Source organism: Macrobrachium nipponense, chromosome 17, assembly GCF_015104395.2.
Source record: "Macrobrachium nipponense isolate FS-2020 chromosome 17, ASM1510439v2, whole genome shotgun sequence".
Classification (NCBI taxonomy): domain Eukaryota; kingdom Metazoa; phylum Arthropoda; class Malacostraca; order Decapoda; family Palaemonidae; genus Macrobrachium; species Macrobrachium nipponense.
Genome location: NC_087210.1, coordinates 4,217,552 through 4,236,415, shown reverse-complemented (window position 1 = coordinate 4,236,415; position 18,864 = coordinate 4,217,552). Strand labels below are relative to the sequence as shown.

Sequence of the window (18,864 nt, the reverse complement as noted above, 5' to 3'; positions counted from 1 at the left end):
GAGGGATCCTGCCCCTTTCTCGATTTCTACGGGAATCGAGAGGACCACCGGCCAATATCGTTTGACGAATTCGGTGGGGGTATCGCAGAGTGCTTAGAATTCTACGGAATTTCTAGCGCACTCAGAGTGTTCGAGTTTTTTACGATCTCTAAACACTTAGGCGAGACCACGGTCCAAAGTGAGCGAGACGAAAATCCCCGATAATTGTTACACGATAATCGGGAACCTCGCCTATGCTCGAATTCCTGTAATTTCTAGCATTTGGAAGAAGACTGCTGCTGAAAGAAGAGTATCTCACAGTAGGCGACCAACCTGGAATAGAGAAGAGCGGACGGGAACCTCCAGTTTGGCTTGAACTATCATCTTCGGTATTCTGTTCACCATTGAAGCTTTCCTTTGGGAAAGACTTTTCCTTCACTCTCTTGACTAGAGAACGAAGGCGGTCGATCTCCAATCCTTATTCTCGTTCCTCGAGGGGAAAAGAATTTAGGATGGAGGTCGTTGTACAGAACCTACAAATATACTACGTATATTACCCTCGCGACATGATTCTATTAACAGTTGAATTGTCCGGGGGGGTAGGCGCATACCGTAGTTAACTCTACGGATTGTGACCGAGACGAATTGTATCTTAATTGAACTGCAACTCGGGGTTGCCTGCAACCTCCCAGCAGTTATCAGTTTCGATTTTAGATAGGGTACTTGGTATTGTCACGACAACACCAATCAGCTTTTGTATTTACCGAAATCCGTTTCGTTTAAATATAATTGCTCGAGCGTATTCTTTATGCTCGATGGTTCTAGCCGAACGCATTCCTTCGTGGAAGGGATTACCTGGCAACTCAGGATGACGAGTCACCAAGACCTACTGCGTATTGAACTGCCTGATAGCAGCTCAGTATCAGCTGGGTCTCCGAGATGCACGGTCGGTTACGTCTCTCTTTCCCCTGGTTTGATTGACTACCGAACCGTATCTCTGCCCAGCAATCATGGACTTAGGTCTCTGATTAACAGGGATTCTCGCAATAATGAAGGACCATCTACTGCTGTGACGCTCGATTTCATCGCCTTCGACATTGCGAGAATTTTCAACAGAGATATCTCTTGGACTCTTTCATCTTTCTGTTTACCGCACGGTAATATAAGTCTGTACTAGTCTCCCGCTGCATCACACCGCGATAATGCGAATGATTTTTGCAGACATCTGAGTTTGTCTTCAAAATATCTCGTATTCGTAGGTGTGCAATTGTTCATTGTTCACCCCGAATTAACAGATGTGTCAGAAGACATCGCCTACTCTCCGACCTGACAGCTCTACTTCCAAATGTTCCGCCCATGAGAAGCAGTTCTTCAGGCAGTAATTTCCTGTGTCTTCATTACTGAAAAGCGCTCCGCTTTCATTGCAACTATGATCCTCACCGGACAGCAATGAAATAGCGGTTAGCGTTCTCAGTCTTTGTAGCACAGGTTCAGAATCTTGAGAATTCTTCTCTCGATTCAGCTGTGAAGACGTAGGTTGCATTTTCTGTACACCTTCGTCTTCAACGACACAGTGTTGTTTCTCCTTAGCTGAGAGTCAACTATATTATGAGATATCTTGCCATCAAGGACCTCGGTCTCTAGAAGGCAATTGACTTTCGCCTGTTGGGCACATGCCTTAAGAGAATCATCACCTCGCCGTCTGGCATCGGTGACGAACAAATTAATTTGTTTAGTCTCTTGGCATAACCCTTTTAAGGCGAAGGTCACATGACTTGCTCAGATGCTTGGACAACTTGCCTCCTACCGAACGCAGTCAGTCGGCAGCTGTCAGAGCGCCCAAGTCAGTTACGAACTTCGCTGTGGACTTAGTTCGGTTGTTCCATAACAGTCTTTTCTTCGTCTTAACGGCTTGTCCCAGTACTCATACCATCGACACCCACCATGGAGTGTCGGTGTCCTATCCACTACCGAGAAGAACAACTTCACTGCATGGGGATAGGAGAATGCGAGACACTTCGCTGCAGACGGATAGACCAGTATGGGTACAGGACATCACCGAAGTCGAGAAGAGGGATAGGTCATGCGACCATTCCCTTCTTTTCCTCTGAGGTAACTGCATGACTTTTCCTGTGAAGTCAAGCATCCAGGTGATGGGGATCCGTGACGCTCGATTTCGTACCGAACTTCGTAGCGAAGACACAGAACCCTTCGGTCCCTGACGATCGGTTAGAGTCCTTCACAATCCCCTCCCTAATGGACTTCACCGCCTTCGATGCGAAGGAGATGCTGCTTTGTCCTGTGAAAGCGCGACGGCGCTTTCTGAAGAAACTCGACATTCCAGGCTGAGTGTTGAAGCTTCTTCGTCAGCACCAAGATGACCTAGAAGTAGAACACTCCCTCGAGTTCTGCAAGAACTTCTCCGTGGCGCAGGTACTGAAGGCAGGGGTCTGGTACAACCAGACCACTGGCACCTCCTTCTACCTTTGGGATATTGCCCACAGGTCCTTGGATCGTTTTCCTTGGAACCCGTGGTGGCTGCTCAACACGTTGTGTAGCTAACCCAGACCCTAGCAGGCTGAACAGCATCAAGTCCTGGTGTGACTGTAAGAATAGATAAGTGAATGAGAGATTGACTGGCTTCTCTTCCTATCTTTTTCTCCCCCTCTACCTGTGGGTAGAGGGATACGGTCATCACCTTGCTGGATAAGGACGAGATGCAGGTGAGCTACTCGACAGAGCCCCATCCTATCCCTTTCACTAGGGATGGGAGCGAATATCCACCACTTCCTCCTACAAGGGGGGGGAAGTGGATGCCAACAAGAGACAAAACCATAACTTTATGTTGCCTCTTGCAAATAGGAACTTGTTCTTGCTTGCTGGTACGAAGAGATACGCTTGCCTCTCTCTTAGTACTTGGTCCAGAGGTCTGACCATTGATCCTGCGGTGCACGCCCCGATCAATCGGACAGAGGCTTGGATCCCTCCCTCGCTCTTACGACCAGGGAGGCATTCCAAGGTTGGGCGAACACCAGTCTGTTCACAAAAGACTCAGATTCCTCCCACCAAGAAGTGAGTCTTCCTATTGTAAAAGGACCGAAAGGTTTGTATCTCGTGTCGGAACAAATGACAATTTGTCCAAAATTGCATTTTTCCTAACTATACAAACCTGAGGTCCTTTTACAATAGGAAGGTTACTAGCGGCAGCTGGATAGGTCGTAAGCTTTCGAACAAGGGGTTCGGTAGTTAACTGCTTGTCCGACAGGCGCGCGCGCGCGACTGGGAGGTAAACAATCACTTTTGCTTTAGGCCCAAGCAAAAACTGCAGAGTGAGGGGTGGCATGAGGTGGGGCTATGTGTAAAAGGACCTCAGGTTTGTATAGTTAGGAAAAATGCAATTTTGGACAAATTGTCATTTTTCGACCATTTCGGTAGAGTCAAAGTTGACCAAAGGTTGAAATTTTGGCAATTATCGTTATTTATATGAAAATATCTCAAAACTGATAAAAGCTACAATCATGAGTATTTTATTGTTGTATTTTACATAAAAATGCGCACATTTTCATATATAATACTTCATGTAACGGCTAATTTACAATGGTACAAAAATTATGTCAAAGTGACGAAATAATTTCCGAGATGTGTCACAGATACTTTTTAGTGCGGCAAGAAAGAAATTCGCGCTTGCGCGCCTGCGTAACGATTGTAAACAAAACAACACCTTGATCCGTGAACTCCCAGCATCCCCCAAGGCACGTGATTCAAAAGTTTTAGGCTGGTAGGCCTATAAGTATTTTTCCGCGAATTTTAAAAAAAAACTTTTGTAAGTCAACGTAAAATACGTCCAGTCGGCACACGGGAGACAAAAAATGTCGACGTAAAATACGTCCAGTCGGCGTAAGAAGGTTAACTCAAACTGTAAGGCAAATATATTTAAATTATAAAATTTTGCACAGCAAACTCACTATTTATGGAACATAAACCTAAATACTACTACCTTACATTTCAACACCACTCCTTTGTGAGAAGTCAGTGGGCAATATAGTTGAACAAAACTAACCATCCTAAATTTAACCACTTAAGATATGAAAAAAATAAAATGTCCCAGTCTTAAACAGAAACCGTAAAGGCTCTTAGCCAAAAGATAAAGCTAAATGTCACATTCCCCTGTTGCTAACAACTGAAAAGTGATTGGTGCTACTATATCAGCACAATTTCTGTCACTTAAAGTAATGTTAGAAAAAAGCTCAAGTGATGAGTGAAATTGAGTAGGGAGACAATCTATAAGCAAGTCACCAATGAGTCGAGGGAACTAGGAACTCGCACATACAAAGAATAAGACGGTTGACAGCTGAGATCTGGTAAATCTTCCTGCACATACTTACAACTCGGATGGTGTAGTGCTGACATTCTTCTTTCTCAGGAGTAGCTTTTTGTTTGAGGATATATTTTGTGACAATTAAAATGGTTGCTGTTAGTTTGATTAACATGTAAACAATCATAAGTTTGCCACTTGGTAGTCCTTTATACTGCTGATGATTTTTTACGGTTACTTTATTAGTGGAGGGAAAACTGTAATATAATATAGATTGATTTATTAGTAAAAGGTCCCATAATGAACATAGGAAAAGCTTTTGTTTGTTCTCTTTAGTCTTAATCACCATCCAATTTATTCTTGGTTGCTTTGTTAGAAACTTTAATGATAGTGCTACAGTTTATAATAAGTGAATGATGATATATTAAGAAAGCAAGTTTTTGCCAATTATATCAGTATTTATTATATTATTATGTTGTCTACATATTGAGGATGACCTTTGTCAAATGCACAAGTATATTTACCAGTAATTTTTTGCCACAGTAAGTAGGTTTCATAAGTTTTAATTGTTTATTAAGTAGCCACCATTATTTCAGTAATACTTTTGCCTGTTACTATAGGCAATTTCATCAGATTTCAAGTTATAGAATAAGAACTAGAGTTATTGTCAACCTGAAAGAATACAAATTTATCAAACTTTTACAGGTACATACTTAATAATTCTATTGAAATGTCAGTAGTATATAAAAAATATGTATGTGAAAACTAAGGTGAAAAACACATTAGAAGAAAATCTTGTCAAACCATAATAATAATCTTGACTTATTTGCATATACATACCTAATGAAAACCAGAAAAAGAGCAAAATACTGCCAAGTAGTGTACATTCTTGAGTGTATTTACAGTTATGTAGTACGTTAATTAATTTTCTTGAAATATCACAACACAAAAATGAGGCTACAATTTTCTTTACTAGGTTTTCCGCAGTGGAGAAGGTATGGGTATCCGTCTTGACAGCGCTTCAGCCTATGCAGGAGCAATTGTTTCCCCTCATTATGATTCCCTTCTAGTCAAGGTTATCTCCCGAGCATCTGATTTACATGCCTCAGCTGCTAAGATGAACAGATCTCTTCGAGAATTCAGAATTCGTGGTGTTAAGGTAAGTGGCATAGTTACACACACACTTTGTTTGTTTGCAATTTACAAGATTTCAAATGCATATAGTACTTACATAGTTCTTGATAGTTTCTTGCTATTTTTACTTGTATAGCAGGCTATGGAATAATTAATGTTTTGTATATTTAAAAGTAATATTTAATTATTAAAGATTTTTATATTTGTGGAATAATTTTATTCATATATTGAAATCAAAGTTGTAAGGACAAGTAATATGTATTAAACAGTTCTTGAATTGAAATTGATGATGATTCCGTGAAGCGACTTGATACATAACACAGGCAGTCACCAGTTATTGGCGATTCAGTTTTTAGATGAGGGCGATCCAGGTTTTAGATGAGCGCCATAAGATCAGTGATTTATGGCACCATAACAGGCCGAGTTCCGGTTATCGGTGTCATAACATACCTTACAGAGGCGTCATAATGGTGCCTATGGTGCCATAAGCCCCATAATGGTGCTATAAATCGCCAAGTTTTGGTTAATGACGGTTTTTGCTTATTGGCACCCCCTCTGGAACGGAACCCCAGCAGATAACTGGGGACTGCGTGTATTATCCTCTTCTTTGGCTTCCTTCAATTATATCTTATAGTATTTGTTATGCTGTTTCATTGGGTTTTGCATTTTCTTCTCACTGAGTTTGTGAAAAGAGATGAAAAGGGCCATCAGAAATAACAAGAAATTTGCTAAAAGTAGCTGGAAAACAGTCTGAGATAACTTTCAGATTCTGAATAGTGTAAATGAATGAAGAGTATGGTAAAAATGATATAGAAAGGGAATAAGTTGCACTACATTGTGTAAATTATAAAGGAATGAGATTGCTTGAATATGCTGTGAGTGAATTTATGAGTAAAACTAAGGACATCTGTTGTCCATTGGTTTGCTTGAAAATTAAAGATTATTTTATAATAATAAACTATTTTGCCAACATTGATTGAATTTTAATTTTTCTTTCCAGACGAACATTCCATTCTTGCTCAATGTACTGGAGAACCAGAAATTCCTTAATGGTACCATTGACACTACTTTCATCGACAAAAACCCCCAGCTCTTCCAGTTTCAGCCTACCCAGAATCGTGCACAAAAACTTTTGAATTACCTTGGAAATGTTTTAGTCAATGGCCCTCTAACACCTCTTGCAACTGGTTTGAAACCTGCATCAGTTCATCCTGTAATTCCTGAAACTCCAGCAGGTGATACATTCCTAGACAAATAGATTTGATTGAAATCCTAAACATTCATGACTGGGTGATTAATTTGTTAAACATTGATAAATGATAATCATATAGCTTAAGATTAGATGACTAATATACTTGACATTTGTTGGAATGTTGAACATTGATGAATATTATACTTTACTTTTGTTTGGATGTTGACTAACCAAGATTTTTGTAGGTGCCCTTCCTCCTAAGGGATATCGTGACATACTGGTTTCTGAAGGACCAGAGGCATTTGCTAAAGCTGTCAGGCAGCATAAGGGTCTCCTGTTAATGGACACTACTTTCAGAGATGCCCACCAGTCTCTTTTAGCAACTAGAGTGCGGACTCATGATCTTCTCAAGGTATGGAAATAAGCAGTATTTTGTATGAAATTCTTCTATTGTGCTTTTTTTGTACAAAATAGATGTATAATGAATGTAGCTGTTCTGTAGGCACTAGTAGTAATGATTTTAGTACAGGCCAAGGTTATCAAAGGAATTTCTTTGAGACAGCATACTGTACATGAATCTGTACTTAAAATTACAGTAGTACATAGTATGGGACATTATACTGCAGCATTGGAATTGCATAGTAGGTAGTAAATATATGAGAATTTTTTAATATCCCCAATGGAAATCCTAGTAATATTTTTCATTTTGTATTTCCTATGATCTTAGTTAGTACTTTTCTAGCCTGTATTATATATCACATTTGATTAGTTTTTGGTATATTTAGTCTGATCTTTTATTTCAGATTTCACCATTTGTAGCACACAACTTCAACAACTTATATTCTTTGGAAAACTGGGGTGGAGCAACATTTGATGTGGCTTTGAGGTTCCTTCATGAATGTCCTTGGGAGAGATTAGAAGCTATGCGTAAACTTATTCCCAATATACCATTCCAAATGCTGCTTAGAGGTGCAAATGGAGTTGGGTACACCAGTTATCCAGATAATGTTGTTTATAAGTAAGTTGAATTTATGATTTGGGATTGCATTAAGCGTAGTTTTACTGTGTAAAAAGTTTTGTATGGAACACCAACAAATTTTTCTTACAGAAACTTTCACCATGGTATTCTTTTGGCTTAATACATCATTCACCTCTGAGGGAGAAGCATTTAAATCCAGATAAAAATGAAGAAAACAAATTGAGAAATCCACCATATATGCGGATGGCACTAGAGATATACTGACCTGTTCATGAACGTGATCTCCTTTTACTGGATTCTCTTGAAATTCAGGCCTTCAAAATAATGGTACCAGAGCAAAGAAACTTGACTGGTTCTGACCTTATTGGGTCTAGGATGAATCCCTCTATGACTGTGTCTGTCCTCTTTCATCTGGTCCCAGCAAAGGGATAGAGCTGCACCCACATTTTAACCTTTTACTTTTATATCCATCTGGTTGACCTTTTCACAAATCATTGTTTGTTAGTTCTAAGCAGTATTTGTGTCCACTGGCACTGGTGTTTGTGGTACATCTACTCCTCAGCCTAGGCTGAAAGTCCTGTCAATGTCTTTACAATGCACATTTTAAGAAGTACTGTCAGTGCCTTTTCAGTCTACCTTTTTGAGTTGTCGCTATATTCAGTTAAACTGGAAAATTCTACTGTTACATTTTCATCTATTACTCCTGCTTCAATGGGAAGTTTGAGTTGGGTTCGATAGTTACCCTAAGATTTTGATACCAGTTAAATTTCATGATCACCACACATGGTAACCTTCTCTCGACTATCTATGTCTTGCCCCAAACTGTTTTGATTCCTGATTAAACTTGAGTAACCCAGACTCTGAGCAGATAATCTCTCAGTATTTCTTACCTAAAAAAAAAAACTTGTAATGGTTCTTGTTAACAAAAGCTTTGAACTTTTTGAATGACTTCCATATCCCATTCCAGTCAGATGTGATGAACATTGCTGGTGTCATACCCTCAGTTCCATCAAGGATTTTGATTTAAAACACAAACTATAAATATGTTGTATGCATTGAGTTCTTATATGAAAGTGATCTTATTCTTTTGCAGACACACCAGGTGAACACAAAACCTAAAATGAAAAATTGTCAACAAAAACTTAGTATTACAAGTAAAAAAAAAAATCACACTATAAATGGCATATTGGAAGTACTGGTCTGCAGCACATATACAGTATACAAAAGACTCTGGGCAAGAAGCTAGTAGAGAGCAAAGTGTTTACACCAATATTCAAATTCACATTAACATAAATTAGTTTGAGACCATCAAGTCACATTGTTAAACATTCCTAGAGCTTGCTGAAAGGATGATTTCTAAGGGATAATACAGCAAATGTAATCAGGGTAAATTGTTGGATTGCTAAGTAGGAGGAGTTAAAGGAGCTAAGGCTCAAGGTGTGTTGCCAAAAGCATTTACATGTGCTATGCAAAGCATGTAAGCAGTTTCCCCCTTGAGGAGGTATTCTCATCAACTTACAATTCGTAAGAGAGCAGTTGATCATAACTTTTATTGCTACATTGATCACTGTAAGAAAAGTAAACAAAATTAAAGGAAATTCATACTTGTAACTTTTGATGATACTGAAGGGGATTTTTATAAAAGTTACAGCCCTTTACTGACCAGTAAGGTTGTACCCTTATTGAAACTGTAATTTCTTTCAATTTGCTTAGCTATTTACTGCTTGTCTGCTTTTACTTGATATTATTTATTAATGTGAGATTTCGTAATTCATGACAGACAGGCTCTTTAAATAATGTAATTATTTACTATTACAGATTCTGCGAATTGTCTGTAAAAACTGGGATGGATATCTTCAGAGTTTTTGATTCCCTGAATTACCTTCCAAATCTTCTCCTTGGCATTGATGCTGTTGGGAGAGCAGGTAAGATTAAATTAAGTTTTCCTATGCACAGTTGTAGTACATCTGTTTGTCAGTTCAGAGGTTCATTAATTAAGATGACTTAGACAGTGCAAGGACCAACCTTCCTGTCTGCATTTACCTCACTGTTGCCAATGTTATTTCATGATAAGTGTTTGTTGGAATTTTTTAAATTGCAAATGTTGGGATTTTTTTGTGTATATGGTGAAATAATCTTACCTTAGCGATGCTTTTATTATGTAAAGAGGAAAAGTCCTTAAAAGCTCTTTATTAGAAAGAAATCATGTTAATGTGTGTAGTCCAAGATGATTGCCTCAGAATGGTAATTTCTCAGAAACTTAGTAATTTTGTTAAAGGATTATTATATAAAGATTGAGAAAACTGGGGAAATGCTAACAATGAGCTGATGTTTATAGACTTATGGTGGTGATGTGAAGGGCGTATTGTGTCGGGCAACAAACATTAACATCAACGTCATTAAAGATAATGTAGTACAGTAGTATTATGAAACGACAGTATAGGAAGTGTAGCTGAATCCTTTTGCTTCTGTTAGTTAACTTCTTGATAGTTAACTATCAAGCATTTGGACAGCAAGCACAATGATGTTGTTTGGAAACATGAACCAAATGATGCTGGAAGGGTTGTTAAATTTGAACCTTTTAAATCAGCTGCTTAAACGATATAGAATTATAGTGAAGAGAAAGTTGATAAAGTGATGTTTTGAAAATGGTTGCTGGCAATGCTTGGACTAAAATCATTAGTATATATGTATAGCACAAACTAATAGAAATGAGACCCACCAGGAAACCATCCCAGTCTCATTTGTGTCAAAGCCAGAGGAAGTATTGAAAGGAACGATAATCTGACTATGCTCATAAAAAACTGTGTTTGTAAGACAGAAAAATCCATGATGATAGAAAATAAGAAATAGAATGAACCCCACAGCACCATTCTTAAATTAATATAAGTATCTCCTACCATAAGGATAGCCATGGATGAATAAACATGAGTATTTTCCCTATTATTTGGTGGTCAAGTTATCTGTAGATGATTCCCATTTATTTTAAATTCTTAGTTGGATATCATCACTCATTAGGGTGGTAATTTACAATAACTATTCTTACAGGTGGTGTGATAGAGGCTGCTATTTCATATTCAGGAGACATCAGTGATCCAAGCAAAACGAAGTACACCCTTGATTATTATCTTAAGCTTGCAGAGGAACTAGTTAAAGCTGGAACCCACATTCTGTGTATTAAGGTATGTCTTGACAGAGCCCAAGTTTTGTTCATATACTTTGCAGTATTGTTAAAGTCATTTTTCTTTTAATTTATTGAATAGTTAAATAGAAGCTCAAAAATGAAGTTGTGCAGCTTTTATATACATAGTCTGTCATATTTGACATAAGTTTGATGAAATTTCAGTTATGTAATTGCAAATCATGGTAGTTGCAGAAATAGTAAAACTTAAAGTTAGACTATTATATTGTCGGGAAAAATGTAATTGATATATATAACTGGAGAAAATAAGAAGTCGCAAAGGCATAGTTACCAAGTACTTCTTAGCAGAAACCTTTCATTTAATTAGCAAGGTACTTTCATTTTGACCGATCATATGACATCTACATCATCAACAGGATATGGCAGGGCTCCTAAAACCACAGGCGGCAAATATACTCATTTCTGCATTACGAGAGCGCTATCCAGATTTACCTATTCACATACATACACATGATACTTCAGGAGCTGGTAAGGAAATATATTTTAAGCCATATGACATTACAGCTGTGTCTAATTGCTCTGGATACATTCACTAATACCTGGATGTTTTGACTTAACAATGATTATCATAATTTTGCTGAATAGTTAGTTGGAAAGGGGATCTGAATTATTTGATTGGTAGTGCTATTTGAACCTAGTTATGAAAGATGTTTGAGGAAATTAAGTAAATTTGTAAAATCATTGTGATAATTCTAAATTCCCATTTGTCAATATAAGCTGGATTGGCAAAGATCCTAGAGGTAAACTTACATAGTACTATGTTTTAAATTTTTACTTAGAAAAATATTCATTTTGCATCATTTTTACCGAGTGAAATTGTTCATTACAGGTGTTGCATCAATGCTGGAGTGTGCAAAGGCAGGTGCTGATGCAGTTGATGTAGCAGTTGATTCCATGTCTGGTATGACATCCCAGCCTTCAATGGGTGCTATTGTTGCAAGTTTACAGGGTACTGAGCTTGATACAGGATTTAACCTAAGCAACATAAGTGACTATTCAGCCTACTGGGAACAAGCAAGAACACTGTATGCACCATTTGAATGTGCTGTGACAATGAAATCAGGGAATGCTGATGTTTATCAGAATGAAATTCCTGGTGGTCAGTACACAAATCTTCAATTCCAGGTATGGCTGCTTTTGCCAAGTGTATTGTTTATTTAATGTGTTTTGAAAATTTCTCATCTGTTTAAATGGTGTGTAATCTGACACGAAGTTTTACATAGGCAATGCCAGTAGGTGTTGAACAGACTGGCTGAGAGAGATCTAATTGCTGTTAACAAACAGTTGTTGGTAGACTTTGGAAAGGTACCCAAGTTCAACACTATACATAGTCTAGTTGCATAACTGAAAAGTGAGGAATTACCACCCCCATGGTAGTGAACAGACCCAAGGGGGTTCCTTGAGTACGATTGTCCATGTTTTCTGGATTGGTTTCTGAGACCAGAGAGGGTTAGGGGCCAAGTAATGTCAGGAGAGTGACTATGGCTGGTGTTCAAAGTACGTTGCTCGGTAGCAATCACAACAGTGTCGGAGACATTTCCAAATGAAAGATGAGGTGATGAAGGAACAAGCTAGGTAAGCAGAATGCTTCAGATGAGATATATTTCAGTGGCATATAATTCAGCTCATCTACTCATCAGTAGAAGGAGAGCACTTAAAACAATGAGAAGTGCTATGATCCTCTAGACTAGAAAAGAAGGCATTGTTTTTGATAAATTAAAGTTTATCTTTCACCTTTTATCATTATCTTGTAACATGGTTAGTTTTAATATCTCATAGAACTGTACAGGCTTAGTTTTTGCTAGCCATCATCTTCGTACTTCATAAATTGTGTTTGCATCCCTGTAACTGCTACAAGATACTGCCATTTCTTACCTCAATGATCAGTGAATCCTCCCATTTACACCTTACCTGTGAGCACCTACGCCCCCATAAAACTAGGAAATTTTGAAGTTTAATTTTGTATTTATAGAGCATACATAGAAATGGTTTGTACAATCTCAAATTATTTGTATACGTACAATGATTAGATTAGTTTGTCAGTATGAAAGTGAAGTGGTTTGTCTTGACTATATGATGGTTAATAAGTAGTATATCCTTTACACATAGTTGATTGAATATTGATTTTAGTAGCAATGAAATTATTTGCTACATTATAGCGATCTTTAGCATTGTTAAAATTATAGCTACACTATTCTGTAAGAAAATTTAAAAGGACTCAGAGGAATAAAAATGGCATATCCGTGATGGAATACATTTGATCAGTGATTGATGATTCATTTTCAGGCATATTCACTTGGCCTTGGTGACCAGTTTGAAGCTGTGAAGAAAGCATACAGAGAAGCAAATCTTCTTCTAGGCGATTTGATTAAGGTAACTTTACATGTAGAACTTTAGGTAGTTGTAAGTGATGTTGCATAATTGAAATGCATTAAAGATTAGCCCTAGCATTAAAAGATTTTCAGTATACTCAGTGGTTTAAATTTGTATAATTTCAGACGAGTAAAAGATATTTCATTGCAAAGATTTTGCTTGCCTCGACCAGAGGGTGATGATTATATTTATTCTAATGATTTTAATTATTAGTCCTTTTCAGTAAAAAAAAATACTCTTACAACGTGCAATAGCAATTTTAACATTCTCTTTCCCAGGTGACTCCATCATCAAAAGTTGTTGGAGATTTAGCTCAGTTTATGGTACAAAATAAGCTATCAGCGGCAGATGTGGAAAGTAAAGCTGAAAATCTTAGTTTCCCAAAATCTGTGGTTGAATTCTTACAAGGTTATCTAGGTGAACCATACGGCGGATTTCCTGAACCCCTTCGTTCAAAGGTAAAGTTGCTTCATAGTTGTTCATCATTTGCTATGCTGTTTTTTCTTGCTTTTCAAAATCATAAGATCCATCTGATGTGTTCCATGTGCATATAATATATGTGTATTTCATATTGTTTCACCTATTCTAATAGCAATCATTGTTCATTTATGAGGGTTGAATTAAATACAGTATGTCATATTTTGCCCTTTTTTTACTGTGTAGGTATTGAAAGGTCTTCCAACAGTAGATGGCCGTCCAGGAGCTTCCATGGCGCCAATGGATTTTGATTCTGTAAAGACAACATTAGTGGAAGAACATGGTCCAAGAGTCTCAGAGTATGATGTTGCCAGCTACTCTATGTATCCTAAGGTGAGGACTAAATTTTCTTTCTGTTTAGTAATAAATACGTGTAGCTTGATGATTGCTTTTACCTAATATAATGTTTTAAAAATGATTAAAAGGAGAATTAATGACTAGTTCATGTTTCCAGGTAACAGAAGATTACCTCAGATTCAAAAATCAGTATGGCCCAGTGGACAAGTTGGATACAAGAATTTTCTTCACAGGACCTAAGGTATTTATTTGCTATCAGTTGCATTCATTTGTTATATCTTTATTTCTTAAAGTTGTGAAGCACTTACTTTATTGTAATTCTTGATTCTTTAAATTTTGTGAGTGCTTTGACTTACTTAGAATAACTTAGATATCTTGTAAATAGATATTTTGTAAATTCATATTCTGAAGTCATTTAACCAAGATTACAGAATTATTTTTGGATTTGTTGTCTGAGAATTCTTTTAATTCTGTGGGTTTTTCATTTAGTTAGGTACTTTTTATATATCTTTTACATTTATTTTAGTACGTACATGTATTTATAAATAATTTAAAGTACAGAGTTATTTTTAGATCTGTAGATTAGCCTGGAGGATTTGCTTTTAAACAAAAGATAAAAATAGCAACAAGACTTAAGTTAAGAGTGTCTCTGGACTGCTGTGTGGGAAGTGATCAGAGGGTCATTATGAAAAGAATAGTGCTTCCTGTTTTGCTTCTTGATGTCTGTGGTAATCTTTGCTTATTTGAGGCTTAAAATACTATCAAGTACCACACACTTTGGTCTTTCTTACAGAATTACAGTTGTGCATAAAAGGGATGTGGAAGAAATGAAATGGTCTTACCACATATTGACATTCTCTATGAGAATAGGTGTCATGAACTCTCTCCATTCTTTTCTGTCTTGTGCACTGTCTGCCAGGCTTTCTGGTTGGAAATAGGATCCACAGATGACTAAATGGACCTTAGAGGCCAAGCAGAGCTGATAAAAAAAGATATTTCAAGACTGCCATCTTCCATCATGATATACAGCAATATAGGGACTTGAAGCTGTGGGTTAATGTTGCAAAATTGAGCTAGCTGAAATCTAACTAACCCTGAAAGACAGGAGTTTATATAGCTACCACAAAGGATATGTCAAGAGTAATCTTTCTGGTGCAGTACAAGGAGGGCTGTTTCATCAACATCTGGAATGGACTATGAACATAACTTGCCAAGTTAGGAATTCTTAAAAAAAAAACCTGACAGGTTTCTTTGTTTCTTCTTCAAGATGAAAAAAATTGTGTAACCAGACTTGTATCAGAAAAGAGTCACTCAGTATCAAGACTTTCAGCCACTCTCAGTAATAGTGGAAACATGCAAAAGAAAAAAATGTTCTCCCTCAATGTTGTACGGTATTTATAGGAAGGTTTAGTATCAAGAATGCATGTCGAGAGACAGCTTTAAGTGATGATTTACCAAATGTTTAGCGTTTGTCCCTTTCCAATCTTAATGCTTCAGCCAATTTTCAAGGGAGAATTTTATTTGTAGTGGTGTGTAAATTTAATGATTAAAATTAGATTATCTCACTGATTTCCAATTTTCTCTTGAAGGTTGCAGAGGAATTTGAAGTTGAAATTGAAAAAGGAAAAACTTTAAATATCAAGACTTTAGCAATGGCAGAAGATCTTACTACTACTGGTGAACGGGAAGTATTCTTTGAACTTAATGGTCAACTCCGTTCTGTGATGGTTCGTGACCAGGCTGCTGCAAAAGTAAGTGTATTTAATGTTCTGGTTGAATTGAAACTTAGGCAAAAAAAAAATTTCTTAAATTCACCTTTAGAAGTGCTGCTGATTATGTATAGTATTTGATTTGACACTATTAATTGGATAGACCAGTGGTAATATGACGTTTCTAAAGTATGTTCAATATTTTCTCCTTTTAGGAATTGCACATTCATCCCAAGGTAACTCCAGGCGTTAAAGGTCAGGTAGGAGCCCCAATGCCTGGGAAAGTTATTGATCTCAAAGTGAAAGAAGGAGATGAAGTAAAGAAGGGTGCTCCTTTGGTTGTATTGTCAGCCATGAAGATGGAAATGGTTGTGCAGTGTCCTTGTGATGGTGTTGTGTCATCATTGCTTGTTACTAAAGATATGGAATTAGAAGGTGATGATCTCGTACTTGTTATTGATCCAAAGTAATTATTATCTTAATTTTTCCTCATAGTTGTTTATAGCAGTGATGGTCCCATTGCAGATTTTAAAGACTTCAGGTATTTAATTACACTAGCAATTTCTGCAAAACATAAAAATTCACAGTAATTTTAAGAATCTCTCTCTTCAGTGCTTTGAAAGCCAGTGTTCTGCTTCTTTTCCCAGTTGATAAGTGTACAGTATGCTCGGTCAACTTTTTTCTGTTTGGACCACGTTTAGATTATAATCCAATTCCTTCCCAGTCTTTGTTAGTTAACTTTACCAGTTACCAGTACTATATCAGCAGGTTCACTTTCATTTTAGATAACTATGTATGGTATTCGTTCCTCTAACTATATTCTAGATATTCTAGCTTCAATATTTTACAGAAAAACTTTCTTGCCGAGGAGTAATTCTGTATTTTCCATTTATTCCTGAAGACTTTAAAGCTTTATTCCCATAAGTTTAATAATCTTCACCATGTCTTCCTGACTCTAGATTATAAAGGCATAGTTTTAAAGATTTGCTAATTCAAGAAAAGTGGAAATTTTATTCAATGGGTAATTAAAATATGTATTGTTCAAGTATTTGACCCACAAAGTTTTTAAAGCTGATTTTAGTAATATTTTTGTTTGTGTGTATTGTTAGTTTGTTAACTCAGAACTTTTTATTGTTGGTTTTCTAAAATGTGTAAAATTGTTTAAACATTGAATTACCCTGTTGTTCTTTTGAAAGTAATGTATTTGTTTTGTACAGGTTGCCAGTAATCTTTAGAAACTGTCTTATGATGGGATTTAGTAAATGACGATGATGGTAGTCTATGGCCTATTTTGAAATGAGTGCTTCCTCTTTGTAACTTTTGTGATATGCATATGGGAGGCAGTCTTAGTATTTTTGCAGTTTTGTGAATATTTTAGGTATACAGTATTTAGATTTATGTAAGTTTAGTTGCTCTTGTAACGAGTATGTCTGCTGCCTGTGATGGAGGCAACAAACAGCAGTTTAACGCGCTCTCTTTGACTTTTAACTTTTTTTTATACATTACTACATATTAATGTACTATGTATGGTATTAAATGCTTTTCAATGCAAGTGTATATGAATAAGATGTCAGTCTTGTGAACATCTTTGCTGGTATGTATGAGGGAAAACTTATTTAACAATTTTTTTTCTTGAATTTGAGTTCTAGTAATTTTATTAATTATAACATATTTTCCAAATTAAAACCTTAAAATTATGCTGCATCCTTTACTTTGCCAGAGAGTTCTTTTGTGAATAATTATATTAATTACATAGAAAAAGTATGAAAACCCCTACTGAATGGAGATTATTCATAAAAATATACAATAAGAGATTACAGGAATATGATGAAACGTTAGAGCCTTAGTCTGATCTTCCATATACTAATATAAAGTTAGACTATTGTAATGTATGCGCTAGTTAAATTGCTTTAATGGTTACTACATTCCATTATCTCAGAATAATTGAAAGTCCACATTAATTTGGAGGATGTGAATTTCCTTTTTTTTCACTTCATATATTGTGTTGTAACAAAATGTATGTTAATAAATTATGGCTGTAGGATTCCAGATGAATTTTATTTTCTACAGTTGCTATTTTTATTTAATATTTAATGGTAGAAGTTCCACCTGTAAGTAGAGAAATGAGTTGACAGAAATTAATTTTCTCCTTTCATATTAAAAAAATTATAAAAATATGTAGATTTTGGTAATGAACACCATTTAAGATTTCTAGTAGCACATCATTCTGATGATGATGATAAATTTTATTTCATTACTAATAGTTTTTGTCTAATTGTCTAAAAGACATTGTCCTTTTGGTTTTCTGCTTTTGTTATTACCAAATACCAAAATGTATAGCCAATGTTGCAGTCAGTTTTTTTAGGTAATTGGAAATGTATTCATCTTTATGCCCTAGGTTATGAATGTACTCAACTTGAATTTATTTTTTTAATGTGGACTGATGGAAATATGTGAATGAAAATATTTGGTAACATCATCCTCCAAATTTCTGTTGCAACATGGTCAGCTTTAGCAGAATAGGCTTAATCATTTCATACTAGGAAACTGAAATGTTTGTCTCCTGGGAAAACAGTGTTTACAAACTGATTTAGCAAAAACCCTGGGTGATTACCATTTTATGGTTTAGTTATAATTCATGTTGACTCAAATAAGCAGATATGTCTTTCTATATTTTGTTGCCCAGAAATTGTACTATAGAGATATGATATAGATATATTGTAACATGCATATGTGTAAATATAGATTTCTTTATATAAAAAGGATATTTAATGGCAACCCACTGTATGAAAGTATCAGTAACTCGTAACTTTAGTAATAAGGTTTATTTGTGATAAACATCATTAAGTGTACTTACTTTGTCAATAGATTATGCTTTACTTTATGATTACATGAGAAACAACAAAAATAGTATAACATTATTCATGCCTTTGATTTATACCATGTGTCAATGGGACACAGTATTTCAATTCAACCTGCTACTTTTGGTTATGTGCATTTAGGTGGAAGCATTTTGGATCTAAGCACCAGTATATTGAGTGGTTCAAGCAAAACTGCTAATGATTTGCATGCAAGAGGCAAGAGGCATTTCAGATGTCCTTTACTATTTATAGTCTATGATTGTTGAAATGCATTGGTTAGCTCTTGGGTATTATTGTAAATAATATAATATAATTTTCCTGTGTTTTAATGTGTACCTTGAACATA

At 36.2% G+C, this 18,864-nt stretch overlaps 1 protein-coding gene across 8 annotated transcripts in view; it reads left to right on the top strand.

Moving 5' to 3' along the window:
* LOC135196132 (pyruvate carboxylase, mitochondrial-like) overlaps positions 1-18,578 on the top strand; it is a 132,829-nt gene extending 114,251 nt beyond the window's left edge. For all 8 annotated transcript variants that reach the window (XM_064222660.1, XM_064222657.1, XM_064222659.1 and 5 more), the window contains 14 exons: positions 5,271-5,453; positions 6,429-6,663; positions 6,866-7,032; positions 7,424-7,638; positions 9,418-9,524; positions 10,648-10,781; positions 11,158-11,269; positions 11,631-11,926; positions 13,088-13,174; positions 13,453-13,632; positions 13,838-13,984; positions 14,106-14,189; positions 15,538-15,699; positions 15,873-18,578. In XM_064222660.1, coding sequence (XP_064078730.1) covers positions 5,271-5,453; positions 6,429-6,663; positions 6,866-7,032; positions 7,424-7,638; positions 9,418-9,524; positions 10,648-10,781; positions 11,158-11,269; positions 11,631-11,926; positions 13,088-13,174; positions 13,453-13,632; positions 13,838-13,984; positions 14,106-14,189; positions 15,538-15,699; positions 15,873-16,127 — 2,364 coding nt within the window. In that variant the 3' untranslated portion in view covers positions 16,128-18,578. The remainder of the gene's footprint in view (positions 1-5,270; positions 5,454-6,428; positions 6,664-6,865; positions 7,033-7,423; positions 7,639-9,417; positions 9,525-10,647; positions 10,782-11,157; positions 11,270-11,630; positions 11,927-13,087; positions 13,175-13,452; positions 13,633-13,837; positions 13,985-14,105; positions 14,190-15,537; positions 15,700-15,872) is intronic.
* The last annotated feature ends 286 nt before the right edge of the window (positions 18,579-18,864 follow it).